This window comes from Salvelinus fontinalis, chromosome 13 (assembly GCF_029448725.1).
Source record: "Salvelinus fontinalis isolate EN_2023a chromosome 13, ASM2944872v1, whole genome shotgun sequence".
NCBI lineage: Eukaryota > Metazoa > Chordata > Actinopteri > Salmoniformes > Salmonidae > Salvelinus > Salvelinus fontinalis.
This window is the reverse complement of record NC_074677.1, coordinates 39,314,316-39,333,882: the sequence shown is the minus strand read 5'-3', so window position 1 is coordinate 39,333,882 and position 19,567 is coordinate 39,314,316. Positions and strand designations below refer to the sequence as shown.

The window sequence follows — 19,567 nt, the reverse complement described above, 5'->3', positions numbered from 1 at the left end:
GATGTTAGATCGGGTCCGGGCTCTGGCTGGGCAACTCAAGTACATTCAGAGACTTGTCCCGAAGCCACTCCTGCGTTGTCTTGGCTGTGTGCTTAGGGTCGTTGTCCTGTTGGAAGGTGAACCTTCACCCCAGTCTGAGGTCTTGAGCGCTCTGGAGTAGGTTTTCGTCAAGGATCTCTGTATTTTTCTCCATTCCTCTTTCCCTCGGTCCTTACTAGTCTCCCAGTCCCTGCCATTGAAAAACATCCCCACAGCATGTTGCCACCACCATGATTCACCGTAGGCATGATGCCAGGTTTCCTCTAGGCGTGAAGCTTGGCATACAGGCCAGAGAATATTGTTTCTCATGGTCTAAATCCTTTAGGTGCCTTTTGGTATACTCCAAGTAGGCCGTCATGTGCCTTTTTACGGAGGGGCTGCCGTCTGGCCACTCTACCATAAAGGCCTGATTGGAGTGCTGCAGAGATGGTTGTCCTTCTTGAAGGTTCTCCCATCTCCACAGAGGAACTCTGGAGCTCTCTGAGTGACCATAGGGTTCTTAGTCACCTCCCTGACCAAGGACCTTCTCCCCGATTTGCTCAGTTTTGCCGGGTGCCAGCTATAGGAAGAGTATTGGTGGTACCAAACGTCTTCCATTTCTAAGAATGATGGAGGCCTCTGTGTTCTCGGGGACCTTCAATGTTGCAGAAATGTTTTAGTGCCATTCCCCAGACCTATGCCTCGACACAATCCTGTCTCGGAGATCTACGGTCAATTCCTTAGACCTCGTGGCTTTGTTTTTGCTCTGACATGCACTGTCAACTGTGGGACCTTTATATAGCCTTTCCAAATCATTTCAATCAATTGAATTTAGCACAGGAGGACTCCAAGTTGTAGAAACATCTCAAGGATGAACAGTTGAAACAAGATGCACTTGAGCTCAATTTCAAGTCTCATAGAAAACGGTCTGAATACTTATGCAAATAAGTCGTTTCTTACTTTTAAATGTGCAAACATTTCTAAACACCTGTTTTCAGTTTGTCATTATGGGGTATTGTGTGTAGATTGAGTTTTTTAAACATTTAATCCATTTTCGAATAAGGCTGTAACAAAATGTGGAAAAAGAGAAGGGGTTCTGAATACTTTCAAATACACTGTTTTCCTTCCTCCCACTCCTGAGCAAATCAGCCATTCAATGCAGCATTCTCTTATACAGTGAACAGTGTGATGTTAAATTCAGTGTGTTGTATTATGTAGAATTGTGAATTTCAGTGATGTTTTTAGAGAACGGTAACAAGTGTCCGGGGGAGGGCACAAACAGGATGCTAGGCCAAATTTTTTTTTTCTTCTTCCCCTTGGTATCGTGATACTACTTAGTATCATGATACTTGGCCTGGTATCGTTTGTAAAATGTTGTTATTGTGACAACACTAGAGCGCACTAGAGTTGAGAACACTAACATTTACTGTACTGAACTCTACTTTACTGTGCTGTACTCTATTTTGCTGTACTTTGTTGTCCAAACTTGTAAAACAGACGTCTACGATTGGTACAGATTTGGTCCGGACCAACCAAATTTAGTATTTTTGTGGGACAGAACTCATTAAAATAATAGCCCAGTGTGTAGAATAATACCCAAATATGCAAAGGAGGATAGTGCATATGTGTTTGAGGTCGACAGATTATGATTTTTCAATAACGATACTGATTATTGGAGGACAAAAAAAGCCGATACCGATTAATCGGCCGATTTTATAAATAAATAAATAAAATATATATATATATATATATCATACACATTTTTGTAATAATGACAATTGCAACAATACTGAATGAACAATGAACACTTATTTTAACTTAATATAATACATAAATACACACACGCACACAGCTCTGAAGTGACAATGATACTGAAGAGTCTGCTTGGAGACATACTCAACTGTTTGAATAAAAATAGAGTGTAAGTTACCTGTGATGAATGTTGAAAACAAAAACTTTAATTTCTATATGCAGGAAATCCTATTTTAATAATGGGCATGGTAAGAATTGACAACCAAAGTGCGAGTCATAATTCCCATGACACCTAGCAAAATCTGAAAAGCGGTTCCTTCATTTATTCCATAGGATATTTTTTAGATTCACTTAAAATAAGGTCTGTGTTTCGTGTAGGCTTACATCACCGTGCCAATTTTATAACTGTGTAGATATCCATAGGACAAGGTAACTCTGATCAATATTGGCTAAATATAAGCGAAGATAAAATTTTTTGTAGAGTGGATTTATGAAAATATGTTGACAAACGTTACCTTATCCTAGTGAGATTTGCACTGGTATCAAAACGTCGAGGCGGTTTAAGCCTGCACGAAACACAGACCTTATTTGAAGTAGATCAAGACATTCTCTATGGACGGTAAAATAACGAAGGAACCCCTTTCAAATTCATCCGCAAGTTATTACAGGAATTATAACACGTCGACTATTTCTCTCTAAACCATATACCTTTGACTAATCCGGAAACTATCACCTCGAAAACAAAACGATTTTTCCGTTCCGTATTTTATCTAACGGGTGGCATCCATGAGTCTAAATATTCCTGTTACATTGAACAACCTTCAATGTTGTCATAATTACGTAAAGTTCTGGCAAATTAGTTCGCAAAGAGCCAGGCGGCCCAAACTGTTGCATATACCCTGACTCTGTGTGCAATGAACGCAAGAGAAATGACACAATTTCACCTGGTTAATATTGCCTGCTAACCTGGATTTATTTTAGCTAAATATGCAGCTTTAAAAATATATACTTGTGTATTGATTTTAAGAAAGGCATTGATGTTTATGGTTAAGTACACACTGGAGCAATGACAGTCATTGATTACATTTACATTTACATTTAAGTCATTTAGCAGACGCTCTTATCCAGAGCGACTTACGAATTGGTGCATTCACCTTAAGATATCCAGTGGAACAGCCACTTTACAATAGTTCATCTAAATCTTTTAAGGGGGGGGGGGGTCAGAAGGATTACTTTATCCTATCCTAGGTATTCCTTAAAGAGGTGGGGTTTCAGGTGTCTCCGGAAGGTGGTGATTGACTCCGCTGTCCTGGCGTCGTGAGGGAGTTTGTTCCACCATTGGGGTGCCAGAGCAGCGAACAGTTTTGACTGGGCTGAGCGGGAACTGTACTTCCTCAGTGGTAGGGAGGCGAGCAGGCCAGAGGTGGATGAACGCAGTGCCCTTGTTTGGGTGTAGGGCCTGATCAGAGCCTGAAGGTACTGAGGTGCCGTTCCCCTCACAGCTCCGTAGGCAAGCACCATGGTCTTGTAGCGGATGCGAGCTTCAACTGGAAGCCAGTGGAGAGAGCGGAGGAGCGGGGTGACGTGAGAGAACTTGGGAAGGTTGAACACCAGACGGGCTGCGGCGTTCTGGATGAGTTGTAGGGGTTTAATGGCACAGGCAGGGAGCCCAGCCAACAGCGAGTTGCAGTAATCCAGACGGGAGATGACAAGTGCCTGGATTAGGACCTGCGCCGCTTCCTGTGTGAGGCAGGGTCGTACTCTGCGGATGTTGTAGAGCATGAACCTACAGGAACGGGCCACCGCCTTGATGTTAGTTGAGAACGACAGGGTGTTGTCCAGGATCACGCCAAGGTTCTTAGCGCTCTGGGAGGAGGACACAATGGAGTTGTCAACCGTGATGGCGAGATCATGGAACGGGCAGTCCTTCCCCGGGAGGAAGAGCAGCTCCGTCTTGCCGAGGTTCAGCTTGAGGTGGTGATCCGTCATCCACACTGATATGTCTGCCAGACATGCAGAGATGCGATTCGCCACCTGGTTATCAGAAGGGGGAAAGGAGAAGATTAATTGTGTGTCGTCAGCATAGCAATGATAGGAGAGACCATGTGAGGTTATGACAGAGCCAAGTGACTTGGTGTATAGCGAGAATAGGAGAGGGCCTAGAACAGAGCCCTGGGGGACACCAGTGGTGAGAGCACGTGGTGAGGAGACAGATTCTCGCCACGCCACCTGGTAGGAGCGACCTGTCAGGTAGGACGCAATCCAAGCGTGGGCTGCGCCGGAGATGCCCAACTCGGAGAGGGTGGAGAGGAGGATCTGATGGTTCACAGTATCAAAGGCAGCCGATAGGTCTAGAAGGATGAGAGCAGAGGAGAGAGTTAGCTTTAGCAGTGCGGAGCGCCTCCGTGATACAGAGAAGAGCAGTCTCAGTTGAATGACTAGTCTTGAAACCTGACTGATTTGGATCAAGAAGGTCATTCTGAGAGAGATAGCAGGAGAGCTGGCCAAGGACGGCACGTTCAAGAGTTTTGGAGAGAAAAGAAAGAAGGGATACTGGTCTGTAGTTGTTGACATCGGAGGGATCGAGTGTAGGTTTTTTCAGAAGGGGTGCAACTCTCGCTCTCTTGAAGACGGAAGGGACGTAGCCAGCGGTCAAGGATGAGTTGATGAGCGAGGTAAGGGGGAAGGTCTCCGGAGATGGTCTGGAAATGGTCTGATTGTTTTTTATAAGATAAGTTTAATGCTAGCTAGCAACTTACCTTAGCTTACTGCATTCGCTAACAGGCAGGCTCCTCGTGGAGTGCAATGTAATCATTGCAAGATTGGATCCCCCGAGCCGACAAGGTTAAAAATCTGTTCCTAGGCCGTCATTGAAAATAAGAATGTGTTCTTAACCCGACTTGCCTAGTAAAATAAAGATTAAATAAAGGTGTAAAAAAAAAAAAAAACGGCAAATCGGCGCCCAAAAATACAGATTTCCGATTGTTATGAAAACTTGGAATCGGCCATTCCGATTAATCGGTCGACCTCTAATATGTGTACCTATTACATCACCATGAAGAGAATGATATCCATAATTATGCATTTCTGTGTAGTACAGAACAGGAATCCATGATGAAATTCCTTTTAACGCAATTCCGTTACCGGGTGGAAGTCCACTTCATTTACTGTAGTTCAATAACCAACTCATAATTCAAAGCAGATATTCTACAGAATTTTAGGAAAACGTGGACACAACATTTCTACATGTTTTTTGTTGTTGTTTTAACTAACTTTATTCTGCACAGTTCTTTCAGTAAATGTGTTTTTGTACATTTTTAATTAGTCCTTGTGCATAGTGTTGTATGGTTTGTTAAATGTTGAAATCAAGTTTTTTTTGTTTTGCATACATTTTATGTGAAAAATAGGAGTGTCTGCGCAATTCCGTTGCCGTGGAATTGCCTATAGACCCGAATCTGGCCTCTGAAGCTGTTGAATGATTGATTACAGTCAAGTGGTAGGCAAGCCTAAAGGCCAATTTATGCTTGATCCGAAAATGTGATCGGAGGCCTCGTGTGGAGTGTGTGTGACACAAGCAGAGCCTTTTAAATGTGTTTAAACACATGTTTAATTGTTGTCCATGATCTTGCACACACAGTGCTGACACAGTCAGAGAATCCCCAGTCACATCCTTTTCTTCAAAACATGCCCCTGTCTGGTTCTGGTGCAGTGTGTCTGTGTTCCGCTGAAGTGTAGTGCAAAGGCCTGATCTAGATTTTAGAGAGCTGTTTAGTAGGCTTGGGTGGTATACTGTATACCGGGGTATTTGAAAATAGCCACTGGATGTTTTCTTTTAGCTTCTTCCCAAATCAAGCTTCGCTTGGTAAAAGTAGAGAATCCCCTCCTGGATCAAGAGCCTTGCTGTCTAATATTTGTGTGTGCAGAAGACTGTGAGTAGCAATTTTGAGTTCCTTGTATGACTTTATAAGCTGGGATGTCGTCTGTTCTGAAAATAGTTTAGGTCAGACTGTGTAAAATGTTTGCTATGTGCTCGTTAGCATTTAGTTAGCATTCTCAATGGGATTTTACATGTACTTGTTAGCATTATTAACCTTTGTAATACAGAGGCTGTGTTGTTAGAAAATAGTGTTCAGTGGCGATATTACTGAATATCCTGGTATGACAATCTGGATACCGCCCAAGCCTACTGTTTAGTCTGCACTGAAGCTGAGGAGACAGGCAGACAGACTAGGTATTCCAGCGCTGCGTGTGATTTTATTTATTAATGTCAGTCGACGTGGGTAGCTTCCAGCTTTGACGTCACTAACCTTTTCCCACAGCGGGGGACCGCTGCCTGCTGTGCAGTACAACCATGTGCTCTTATAACTGAACTGCCTTATTTTAGCAGCAGCAGCACATTAAGGCCCCTCCCCTCTCCGCCAGCTCTTTTCTATTTGGGCTGCTTTGGGTGGTGGCTGGACGTGGCGGGTTCTCTATTCGGGTGGCGGGTTTCCTCTGTGTGTTTGTTGCAATGTAACAGAGATTCATCGCTGTGATTAGATGGGAGGCTTCCTGTGGCACTCACTTTTACCTGGTGTCTCTCCTCTGCTTCCTGAAGGGTGGCTAAGGAAACGAGGCTTGTGGCTCGACCTGCGCATCTCCAAAGCCACGCAGTCACCCCACTGAGAGGTTCTCGCTCCAACCCTTATCTATAGCACCTGATTCTAATAATTAGCTGGTTGATAAACTGAATCAGGTTAGTTACAACTCGGGTTGGACTGAAAATCTACATGAGGGTAGTTCGTTAGCCCTGATCTAACGGACACCGGTTTCTTATTCATTTATTAATTTGAACTTTCCTGTCAGTTCTTCAATAGTTTAATGTTTTGAGGAGCACTTTTGTAATGAATTCCATTGTAACTTAGCTGGGGGATTCTCACGAAACTGGTACTTGACCCAACAAAAAGTCCCATTTAAAAAAAAATATATATATATATATATATATATATATATATATATATATATATATATATATATATATATATATATATATATATATATATATATATATATATATATATATATATATATTTATATATTTATATATATATATATATATATATATATAAAAATAAATAAAAATAACCTACATAATTCCTCTTGGATCACTAAGATTAGGATCTGTATTTATCTATTTCATAATTATTATGTTTATTGATCAGATATTATGCATTTTTACCTCTTTTCCACTACTAACAGTGCAAAAATTCCCAAAAAGTTAAACAAATCCATTTCAAATTTAAAAAAATATTGCTAATGTAAAGGCCTGAGTTAAACATAACACTAAGAATACATGTAAAATGACATTAAAATGTTTCATTACCAGAACACAAACTTTTCTGATTATAGTTGTTTTTGTCATCACTTCATGTTATTTTTATGTACACATATTTGGATAAAGAACAAAAGACACACCACAGTTTAAGCCAAAATTACCAAACTATGCATTTTATTTTTCTGAATATTTCCTTAATATTGGTGCATTCTGGGTAATGGTGAGCAGGTTTCGGAGATGAGACTGCATGTTTTGGACTGTTGCGTAGTTTTTCATTGAAAAACTGTACTGAGCTCTATTAGAGATTCAGTAACCCAATAGATCAAACTGTTATTTGTTAATCCCAAATTACACTCATAATTCTAAAATCACGGATCTTAATGCTATTGACTAAAATACCCCTTATTTTAGTATAAGTACTGTAATTACATATGTATTTTCAAAAGTCAAATGTGGATTTAAGCTTAAAAAGTTACTTTTTTTGTTGGAAAAGTTCATTTCTCCAAGGTCTTAATAACGGGTAGTATTGGTGTATTAGGATGTGGATATGTGTGGGTCTAAGGTATTTTAGATGTATTTCTAAATTGAATGGAAACCTTTGGGCAAATGGCATAACATGACATGCCTATAAAGTATCTAAATATATGGGGTACGGACCAAGACTGTCTTGGGAAATCAAACAACAGTATAGCTAAGTGCTAAAACAGGTACACATGTCACAATGAGGGATATCCTCCTTTAAGAGGTGGGGTTTCTCTTTGCTGAAACAAATTCCAGATTGTGGCTTTAAGTAGATTAAAATGGTGTTTATAAACCCATATTTTGACAACTTTTACTTAATCAAATAACTGATGTTTAACAAAAATCTATACAATAGGTGTAAGCAGCAGAGCACACCCATTGACTATACATTAGAATTTACTTATTCTCATTACCGAAAAGGACCTAAAAATTATGCAGTAATGAGAAATGTGTTTTCAGTAAAGAGAGGCCCTTAACTTAATCTGCAAGTAGTAGGATACAGCCAATGAGTCAGCAAACAGTTGACTACATCACTAAAGCCCATTCATGTCTAGGCCTGTGGTGGTCATGAAATTGTCAGCTGGTTATTGTCATGCAAAAGTCTACCGATCTCCCTGTAATTGATCGATAATTAGTATAAACATGTTTAGCATCTCCAGGCCTCCTCATACAAATCAAATCAAACTTTATTCGTCACATGCAACAAGTGTAGATCTTACCGTGAAATGCTTACTTACAAGCCCTGAACCAACAATGCAGTTCAGTAAAGAGTTAAAATATTTACCAAATAAATGAAAGTAAAAAAATAAATAACAATAACGAGGTTATATACAGGGGATACCGGTACCGAGTCAATGTGCGGAGGTACAGGTTAGAGGAGGTAACTTGTACATGTAGGTAGGGGTGAAGTGACTATGCGTAGATAATAAACAGCGAGTAGCAGCTGTGTAAAAACAAATGGGGTCAATGTAAATAGTCCGGGTGGCCATTTGATTAATTGTTAAGCAGCCTTATGGCTTGGGGGTAGAAGCCGTTGATGAGCCTTTTGGTCCTAGACTTGGCGCTCCGGTACCGCTTGCCGTGCGGTAGCAGAGAGAACAGTCTATGACTTGGGTGACTGGAGTCTTTGACAATTGTTGGTGCTTTCCTCTGACATTGCCTAGTATATAGGTCCTGTATGACATGAAACTTGGCCCCAGTGATGTACTGTGCCGTACACCCAGTGATGTACAAGCCGCTGATGCACGGCTTTGGAAAATCTACATTTTTAAAAGGTCTAATAAATCTATGTAGTATACACCATCAAATCAAAGTTTATTTGTCACGTGCGCCGAATACAACAGTAAAATGCTTACTTACAGGCTCTAACCAATAGTGCAAAAAAGGTATTAGGTGAACAATAGGTAAGTAAAGTAAAGATATACACACACTATTTATTTAGTCGGGTCGAAAGAAACGTATGAAGAAAATGTATTTCAGAAGAATAGGCTTGTTAATTTAGCTGACAAGATATGCTTATGTCTCATGCCATTATTTAAAATATGATTTTATAGTAAGAAGAATATAATATAACTTAGCTGAATAAAATAGAAAATATATTTTTTCCATTACAGAACGAGTGCATACGAAGAAGGCTATGTGTAATGTAAAAAGTGACCTTTTGAAATGGTTATTTTTATGCTAGCTTTAGAGTTATTTGTCAACTTTAGTTGTGAATGATACAAACCTTAGAATGTCTTAGAAATCAACACATATATGGGCTGCATGATGTGACTGTAGGTTATTGACGATTTTGAGAAAGTAGCAAAAAAACCTTGTGCTCTGTTCCTTGCCTCAGGCCTCAGTCGTTCTCTCCAAGTGATCATATTTTCACGCATCAGACTATTCTCAAATGAATTTAATCTTTACTAATATGTAAAATTAGTTTTGTTTTAGAGTGGCCCATTTATCAAATGGGCAGGGGGAAAAATACATGTCATCTGTATGCATTCGAGTAGCAAATGGAGGCCACGTTTTCCCGCCGGTCCGTTTGTAGGCTACATAACTTTTTATAGCAGAGCATGTGCTTCACATGAGCAGCTGAGAAATACATTTAGGAACACTTAATTCACGCCAAGCATCAACCGCTGTTTGAGGAGCATGCTCTCGCTGCCAGACAGGTGATATTCCTGTTTGAGGAGCATGCTCTCGCTGCCTGACAGGTGATGTTCCTGTTTGAGGAGCATGCTCTCGCTGCCAGACAGGTGATATTCCTGTTTGAGGAGCATGCTCTCACTGCCCGACAGGTGATATTCCTGTTTGAGGAGCATGCTCTCGCTGCCTGACAGGTGATGTTCCTGTTTGAGGAGCATGCTCTCGCTGCCAGACAGGTGATATTCCTGTTTGAGGAGCATGCTCTCACTGCCCGACAGGTGATATTCCTGTTTGAGGAGCATGCTCTCACTGCCAGACAGGTGATATTCCTGTTTGAGGAGCATGCTCTCGCTGCCCGACCTTCAATGCTGCAGAAATGTTTTGGTACCCGTACCCAGATCTGTGCCTCGACACAATCCTGTCTCGGAGTTCTACGGATAATTCCTTCAACCTGATGGCTTGGTTTTTGCTCTGACATGCACTGTCAACTGTGGGACCTTATATAGACAGTGGTGTGCCTTTCCAAGTCATGTCCAATCAATTGCATTTACAACAGGTAGACTCCAATCAAGCTGTAGAAACATCTCAAGGATGATCAATCGAAATCGTATGCACCTGAGCTCAATTTTGAATCTCAAAGCAAAGGGTCTGAATACTTATGTAAATACGTTTTTAAAGAATATTTTTTTCATAAATAAATGTGAAAGCATTTCTAAAATCCTGCTTTGTCATTATGGGGTATTGAAGATTTTTTTATTATATTTAATCAATTTTAGAATAAGGCTGTAACATAATGTGGAAAAGAGGAAGGGGTCTGAATACTTTCCAAGTGTACTGTACGTTTTCTCCTGGACTCATGGATAGAAAGTCTGGAGTGTAGCATAAGGTAACCAGTCCATCCAGTATGCATCATAATACAGTCCACACTCAAAAGGTGATTACTAGAGTTTGTTTAATTTTGGAGTATAGGCTAGACCAATTATGTACCAAAGACAACTTAAATCTGTTTTTGCATGTTTTCCAGCTGTGTGTAATATGCGGTAGGCTATATATTGTATAACAGCACAATCATCATTTTTAATTCAGGCTTTTCTTTCTGGCTTGGGCTCATAAGCCTATGCATAAGCTCTAATATGCTATAGGTGTTTTTGAATTCATCACATTAGAAAGCACTGTCCATTTTGTTGTGTTAGGCTTTGAAACAACATCCACAACCATGTTTTACACTGTTTCACCCTGCTGTGGAACTTCTGGTCATTGATCATCACAGTGAGGTACATTTTAAAAGTAAGAGATGCCTACTGTTTTGATGATAAGTGTATGCTGTGCTTTTCAATTGTGATATCAATGCAAACAAAGTGGTTAGAGGAACAACAGAACCCGGAGTACCAGGCCATTAGGACCTGATAGTAGTTAGCAAGTTGGGTAATACCAAAGCATGTCCAAAGTGCATAAAAGGAGATTACCATGTCACATGGAATTTTACTGCGGTCATGACTCCTGACAGCCGGTGTGGCAGTAATATGGTCACTGCAACAGCCCTATGCATGCCTCCATGTTGGTAAGTTAATGGAGGTTTTTTTGTCGTTTTCGCTAATGAGAAGGTCAAGTGTCGTGAAGGGGTTGTTTGAGAATACAATCCTTATTCTGAAGTCATAGCCTGTAAGTGAAGAAATTAAATGAATTTGTGCTCCTCCAAGGACTACTTCTTTAGATCAGGGGTTCTTAAACATTTTCAGTCTGGGACCCAAATGAGAATTCTGTGAAAATATGCAACTATACGTATCAGTACATTTCATTGCCCTTATGCCTAAAACAAATAACAATTAAATATCCACATAAATATGTTTATTTTCCCCCATTAAAACTCTTAAATATCTGTCTAGTTTGGAACTATTACTGTTAAAATATAATAATTCCAGTTCAGAATGAAATTATTTATATTATTTAATTAATTGCATAACACAGATGTGGACCAGAAAACACACACAGTCCTAATGAGAGCATGTCTATTCTGGGCTCTGTTTTTGACAGTGTAACACTGAGGTTATGCTCAGCCTTGAAACTGTTTCTGTACTTATTATTTAAACTGGACCAGAACATCTACTGCGTTCTCCGTCAGGCAGGAGACCGCTTCTTCCTGTAGATGACCAACCCAGAACTGTGTCAGTGTGTTTGCCTCAAAAAGCATCTCGCTTCAATCAGTTTTATTCCAGTTAAGAATAACAATTATTATTGTATTTTAACAGCAACAGTTCCAACCTAGACTAGTTTCCAACGATAATTTCTACAGTAAGATGTACAGTGGGCCTGATCATTTTTCTTCTTCATCTGTACTGTTACTTAGGGTTGTACTATCAGTAGCTAGCTTGCTTTGGCGAATGTTAGCGATTAGCTGTGTACGAGGCCAGGGGATTGTTTGATAAACTCACATCTACTACTGTGAGTGTTAGTTAGTACTCCCTTATTTCTGCTTATCACATGTTATAAAATGACAATGTCTTGCTAGCTGACTGACTTGTCCACTGTCAAAGCACTGTTTCCTGAAGTATTCTGCCCTGTTCTGAAAGAACTTCCTGGGTTTACCATCATGGTGTGGATGTTTGGTCAGGACTTGTCATTTATTAATTTGTTTGTTATGAGAGACTCTTCACTGCACAAAACACACTGTGGGGTGCTCCTCGTTATACGTTTGTATGAAAGAGAAATTCATCACTATATTTTTCGGTTCATGACAATTGAGCTCCGTCCGAACTTGTGGCTAGCATGAGTCCATTTCTAGACAGGTGAGTGATGGCGAGTGAGGATGCGTAGTCATTGGCAGAGCGCATCATCTGCTGCTGAACGACAGCGCTGCATCGTGTGTGTTGCAGAGTGATCTTCAAGAAAACTGCTGTAAACCGCGAAGCACACGGGCAACTCCCTCTCACTCACGCAGCTGGCAAACTGAGCAGAGGCCGCTGCTAAACAGACAGCGCAGATGCACTTGGCCAGTAGCCATTGCACGGATTGAGGGAGACAATGCCATCCTTTCTGAAGTTTAGACTCTGCTTGCAGATGTAAGAGAAGAAATCCATACTGCCTTTCCCCCCTTCACTGTTGCTCCAAGCAGAGGAAACTGCAGTTCTGAAATGCATCAAGTGTGAAGACTTCTGACTGAAGCCCATACACGCCCAGAGTACATGTTGGACACTAATTATGCTGTCTCGCCACCTTGGCCTGGATGAGGGCAAGGTTCTTGGCAGTTTGGCGAAGTACACTTCCAAGCAAGAACTTTGGAATGGAGATGCAATATGGCAGTCGTGCCAACATATCTCATCAGCCACCTGGTGGAAGGGACTTTGTGGATCTGAGGCTCTTTCCCCTGTTGCCTCCATCATCCTCCAAATCCCACCAACATCAGCCACCTCAGAGCGCAACTGGTCTTTGTTTGGGAACACACACACCAAAGCACACAACAGGCTGACCAATATATGGGTTGAAAATTGGTGGCCATCCGGGCGGATTTTAGGCTTTTTGAGCCTGTTAACGAGCCAGCCTCAACAAGGTTGGAAAGTGACAGTGATGATGAGGCCTCAGAGTCAGATGTTCAAGAGGTGGACATTGAGGAGGTCCAGGGAGAAGACATTGAAGCCTGAGAGGAAGACAACCAAAGCTTTAGTTTCTAGACTATAATTTTTCAGATGTATGCTGAAATCTTTTTTGGGAGATGCGATGGATCATTCAATATTCCCTTTTGTTGTTCAATGACATCATCCCATGTGACGAGTCAAATCGTTGAATTAAAGTTCAATTCGTAACAATTGTTTTTCTATTGGAAGGATTTAATCATTTGTAATTGTCTACTTATGATAAGGTAAAAGGTTTCTGTTTCCATATGATATGGTAAATATATCCAATGCAAAAAACATCTACATTTTTAAATTGTATAAATATTAATGTGCATATATTCCTGTTAATTCCCACGAAAAGTGTCCACCTCTGAATATTCCCCAAAATGTGCAGCATTAATGAAGGGTGAATAAAACATTATTTAAAAAATGATTGGAGTTTTTATAGCAAGTGTTACCGTAACGAGAAACATTTCCAGTGTTTTCATGTAATACGTATTATAATTTAATGTAGACTTCAACTAGTATCCAATTTTTATGATTTAAGGACAAACACCATGTATTTTATTCAAATAAGTTTTGTTTTTGTTTATAAAATGACCTGAATTTAATGAGAATTTGGGGGTGAAAATGTACAAAATTCAGGTGAAACTAGTCTGTATTTTAAATAAGACACTGTGCTATAAACTAGGCATCTTACTCTTCAGATTGATTGTTAATAGTTGCAGATGCATCATGGTTTTCTAACTCCATTTGCTACTGCCATGGTTAGAATCACCCAGTATACCAGGGCCTTGGTCTGGCTGAGCTCATGCCCAGGTTGCTGCTGTGTTTTTGCAGGCTACTTTTACAGTCACATGAAGAGTGCACCATCATGGCGGGGGATCATTTTTCATATATGCTAGCAGGTTTGGATTCCACAGCAGTAGCAGCAGTAGGCTGTTAGTGTGTCTCCTCACTAATGACAGAGCCAGAGCCTATTTTTGTCCCTGTAAAACACCAACAGTCACTGACCCTGCTTTTTTTGCGTGATTCATCGAATAGATGCCCCAGACATCAATACTGTGGCTTGGTACAAAGGTTATTCTTTATACGGGACTTGGATGTCAATAGAGCACAGTAGCAACTACGTGCAGTAAAGGACTTTGGCAAATGATATTCCTAGTTGCTGTGGTTTTAGACTGGAGACCAGGGTTGTTGTGGCGACTATCTGGGTGAATGTTTTCAGATCTTCCAGTACATTTCCTCCCGTTGTATTTGCTGCAATGTTCAGCTGACTGAAGTCCCTCTTGCATGTCATTAGTCATTCAGCAGAGTGGCGGTAGTGCTGACTGCTGTGTTCTGTGGTCTACTGCGATGCCACATGCGCCAAGAAGGACTGTCTATTTTGGTGTTGCTTCCGATGCAATGGCTTTTGCCTCGCAATCACACTCGCAGCCAGCCACGCTTTAACTCTCCAACTATTTAAAGCCTCACTTCAGTGGAGGAGCTGTGAACTAACTCAAAGGGCACAAGCTCTCAGGGTGAAATTGAAGAACCACCACACAGAGACAGTTCAATCTCCATGTGTTGTGCAAACTCATGTAGCTTCTAGGCCCAAGCTATGGCAGAGGTGGACGAGTCACCAAAGCAAAGCCTCCCCAGCAGCACTGGAGCATTTTCAGATGTGGCCTTTGAATGGCATTGAGATTAAGCTGTTCCTAATAGTTGTTGCATGTGAATGGCTCCCAGATTAGGCTATTCCCAGTAGGCCATCTAAGCCAGTAACACAACACAAAGAGAGCCTAATGCTAAATTAATTTCCTCCCAAACTATTTTCCCCACCACAAGAGCGGTTATATAAAGGAGGAATGTGAAGATGTAGGCTAATCTCCAAAAAGTGTCGTGTTACATAAAGGAGAAAGGCAGAGCTACAAGGATGTGAAGTGAATGTGACTGTATTGAGTAACACAAATAAAACCTGAACTTTCAGTGAGCTATCGCTTACAGCTAGCCTGTAGCAGACAGCAAGAATGGCTCATGGTAGTTTCAACCTGTAATTCTACCCTGTCCGTTCCAACAGGGAGGCCACCTGCTACACGTTCAGGCTACTGGTAATACTGTAATATTGTTTTGATTGAAAATTGAAACGTGTTCTGTGTTTCACCTTGCTCTGATGTGATGTCTCTACAGCAGGCCAATGAAGCCCTCCACCACCAGCACCAGGTGGCCCATAACAGCCTGCTGCCGCTGCTCAATTCTGGGAACGAGCTAGTGGACCAGAAACCTGTTATGCCCATCCTCCTGGACCAGAAACCCCCCGCCAGCGCCGCCGAGCTCCTCAAAGACAACGTGGCCTGCGGGACTGGCAGCGGCAGGGGACCCATGCCCGTGGTGAAGAAGGAGCACAAGAGCAAGACACCCTTCATCTGCGGCTACTGCAACAAGGCCTTCCGTGACAGCTACCATCTGCGGCGCCACGAATCCTGCCACACGGGCGTCAAGATGGTGTCCCGGCCCAAGAAGACAGCTCAGACAGCCCCCACCATGGTGCCTCTCATCTCTACCCTGCCCAGGGAGAATAGTGGGCAGCCCTCCTACATATCAACCATCGCAGGCATCCTCACCACGGCCACCCCCTCTGTCTCTTCAGCCTCCAGCATCATGTCTCCAGCCTCTATGATCAATGTACCCCAGCAGAGCCAGCCCAAAAAGCCTGCCAAGCCAGTGAAGAAGAACCACGGCTGTGAGATGTGTGGCAAGGCCTTCCGAGACGTCTACCATCTGAACCGTCACAAGCTGTCCCACTCGGACGAGAAGCCCTACGAGTGCCCCATCTGCCAGCAGCGCTTCAAGAGGAAGGACCGCATGACCTACCACGTGCGCTCTCACGACGGTGGAGTCCACAAGCCCTATGTCTGTTCTGTGTGTGGGAAAGGCTTCTCAAGGTAGGCCCCAGGCCCAGTCATGCACATTCACAACCACTCGCTAGCTGCCATACATTTCAAGTAAAAGTGCTTGCTATTTATTACAAACTCAACTAATTCAGATCATGTAGGTACACGGTTGTTAGTCTACACATTCTATATAGTGTTGAGAGTGTATGACCATCAGTTGTTCAATGTGACATTAACGTGGTGCACGTCCCATTTGGCTGCTGCCCTCACAGATTTATAGTAGCGTTGAATGGTCTTGACTCAGTGCCTTTGTGGTCCCCAGCATGTTTAAACAGTCACGCTTTAGAGAGTAGTTCAACTCCAGTGTCCAAGAGTTCCCCCCTGTGAGGACAGGCATGCAGGCAGAGAGGAGTGAGCAGGGGGATGGGAAAGGCGGCTTTGATTTGTGCGTCATGCTGTGGTTCCCGCCAGCTCGTCACCCCTTCCCCAGGGAATGCCATTTAAAACAGACCTAGGAGGCAGGAGCCTGAGATTTCCTCTTACACACACACACACAGCAGATCCCATTCTGCTCCTGTGCTGCTGCTTAACCTCACTAGGGTATGTAGCATCCCACCTCGTCAACAGCCAGTGAAACTGCAGGGCGACAAATTCAAAACAATAGAAATCCCATAATTAAAATTCCTCAAACATACAAGTATTTTACACCATTTTAAAGATACACTTGTTGTAAATCCAGCCACTGTGTCCGATTTTCAAAAAAGCTTTACGACGAAAGCACACCAAACGATTGTTAGGTCAGAGCCAAGTCACAGATAAACACAGCCATTTTTCCAGCCAAAGAGAGGAGTCACAAGCAGAAATAGAGAAAATTAATCACTAACCTTTGATCTTCATCAGATGACACTCATAGGACTTCATGTTACACAGTACATGTATGTTTTGTTCGGTAAAGTTCATATTTATATCCAAAAACCTCAGTTTACATTGGCACGTTATGTTCAATAGTTCCAAAACATCCGGTGATTTTGCAGAGAGCCACATCAATTTACAGAAATACTTATAAACATTGCTAAAAGATACAACTGTTATGCATGGAATTTTAGATCCACTTCTCCTTAATGCAACCGCTGTCAGATTTTTTTTAAGAGTCCAGCGCTCAGACACAAAACCAAGCCATACAGATATCCGCCATGTTGTGGAGTCAACAGAAGCCAGAAATAGCATTATAAATATTAATTTACCTTTGATGATCTTCATCGTAATGCACTCCCAGGAATCCTAGTTCCACAATAAATGTTTGATTTGTTTGATAAAGTTCATTTATGTCCAAATACCTCCTTTTTGTTTAGACAAAAAGTCATATTACAGTTCATAGAAACATGTCACTTGAAGTATAGAATCAATCTTTAGGATGTTTTTATCATAAATCTTCAATAATGTTCCAACCGGAAAATTCCTTTGTCTTCAGAAATGCAATGGAACGCAAGCTAACTCTCATGTGAACACGCGTGGTCAGCTCATGCCACTCTGGCAGACCTCTGACTCATTCCGCTTCCATTCCCCCATCCTTCACAGTAGAAGCATCAAACAAGGTTCTAAAGACTGTTGACATCTAGTGGAAGCCTTAGGAAGTGCAATATGACCCCACAGACACTGTATATTTGATAGGCAATGACTTGAAAAACTTCAAACCTCAGATTTCCCACTTCCTGGTTGGATTTTTTCTCAGGTTTTTGCCTGCCATATGAGTTCTGTTATACTCACAGACATCATTCAAACAGTTTTAGAAACGTCAGAGTGTTTTCTATACAAATCTACTAAATATATGCATATTCATATTCTATAATTTGGGCAGGCTTTTCATCCAAAATTCCGAATGCTGCCCCCTACCCTAGTGAAGTTAAGGCCGCTACACACTTTACGCAAACGCAGCGACGGGTGTCGTTTTCTATAGTTCTACGTACTTTTGTGCGCTCAAAATGTATACCATGCTCCATCCCTCTGTTTGCGTAGGGTGTTTAGTGCCTTTTTACAGGGCCCAGTTTGTTTTAAGTCTGGCCCACCTGGAATGACTGTTCATTCCGGTCTTTCCAGGCATAGCCAACAGTGGCCTTGTAAGATTTTCTCTTTCAACATTTACTGCAAATCCACTCACTACTTCCAGCTATGCGTCACTAGTAATCTGTGGGCATGAGTAATGGCAAATTGACATCGCTTTCCAAGAAGCAAAGGGCTTCTCTTACAGCTTGTTTAAAACAGTACTGTAGCAATGAGGTTTGTGCAGTAGGCTACAGTATAGGCCCAATACATTATCGCCGCATATTGGCTTTGCTTTAATTGCCCTGTTTGTTTGCTGGGCTGATGGTGTCTGCATTTGATGGTCAGTGTAAGGAAAGAGCAGCAGACTGAGGGTCCGCCTCTCAACGTTCCTGCGCTCTCCCTTTCCACCGCTGACACTGACCAAAAAGGGACACTGTCTTCCAGCTGATGGCGCAACTCATGTCGCGCCGCATTATTTCTGCCTCATGCACGAATTCATGTTAGTTCATGAACAGAGAAAGTGAAATATTCCTCGACTATAAAAGAATTTACGCAAATCGATAAACTTTCCTGCTCATTCATTCATTACAGCTGTAGTGTTGGTTGTAGTGTGAGTGGAACTAGGAAGAATGTGCATTTTATTGCATTGTGTTTAATAAAAAGTGCTGACCGTGCTGAGCAAGAACTTAAACATGACCTCACTCATAAAAACAGCAGTTCTTTGCTGTATTCATTGAGTCTCTCTAATCAGATAATTAAAAACATGTGTCGATTTTGCTTTATCTTTCTTTTACGCCTGCTATGTTACTGCAGACACGGTAATCTGAGTCATCCGATTGGCCAGCGGTAGGCCTATAGTGTACTTGATTTGCTCTCTGGGCCCGCTGGGAAGGCGTACACATGAAATGGTTCAAAATGGGAACACTGCTTACCCGGTGTGCATTGCATCTGAATTGGGTTATCGGGTACATTATTAATCATATCCAACAAATTAGATTTTTCTCTACAATATTATAACCTTAATGTGCTTTTACTTAACTGATTAAATTAGGGGGGGGGGGGTTATTGGATTTCTGTTAAAACGCTAACAAAAAGTAATAACATTCCATGTGAATTCACAATGCAGATGGTCTGTCATGCTTCCTGCGGAGAGAGAAAATGTTATAATTTATGATGCTGCTGCACTTGCTTTTCACGAGAGGGGCGCATGTAGCTTTTTGTTGTCGTCCAATCACAAGTCATCAAACCAGCACTAGGCTACAGTAATAGAGCTAGAGGCTCTGTGGCAAGTTAAGATG

The 19,567-nt window shown here is 41.8% G+C and overlaps 1 protein-coding gene across 3 annotated transcripts in view; it reads left to right on the top strand.

Annotated features, from left to right (window-relative positions):
- LOC129868648 (vascular endothelial zinc finger 1-like) overlaps window positions 1-19,567 on the top strand; it is a 50,389-nt gene that overhangs the window by 16,256 nt on the left and 14,566 nt on the right. For 2 of the 3 annotated variants that reach the window (XM_055942812.1, XM_055942810.1), the window contains exon 2: window positions 15,523-16,277. In XM_055942812.1, coding sequence (XP_055798787.1) covers window positions 15,523-16,277 — 755 coding nt within the window. Of the gene's footprint in view, window positions 1-11,091; window positions 11,301-15,522; window positions 16,278-19,567 lie in introns of those variants that run through there. The other variant, XM_055942811.1, reaches the window with a different exon arrangement.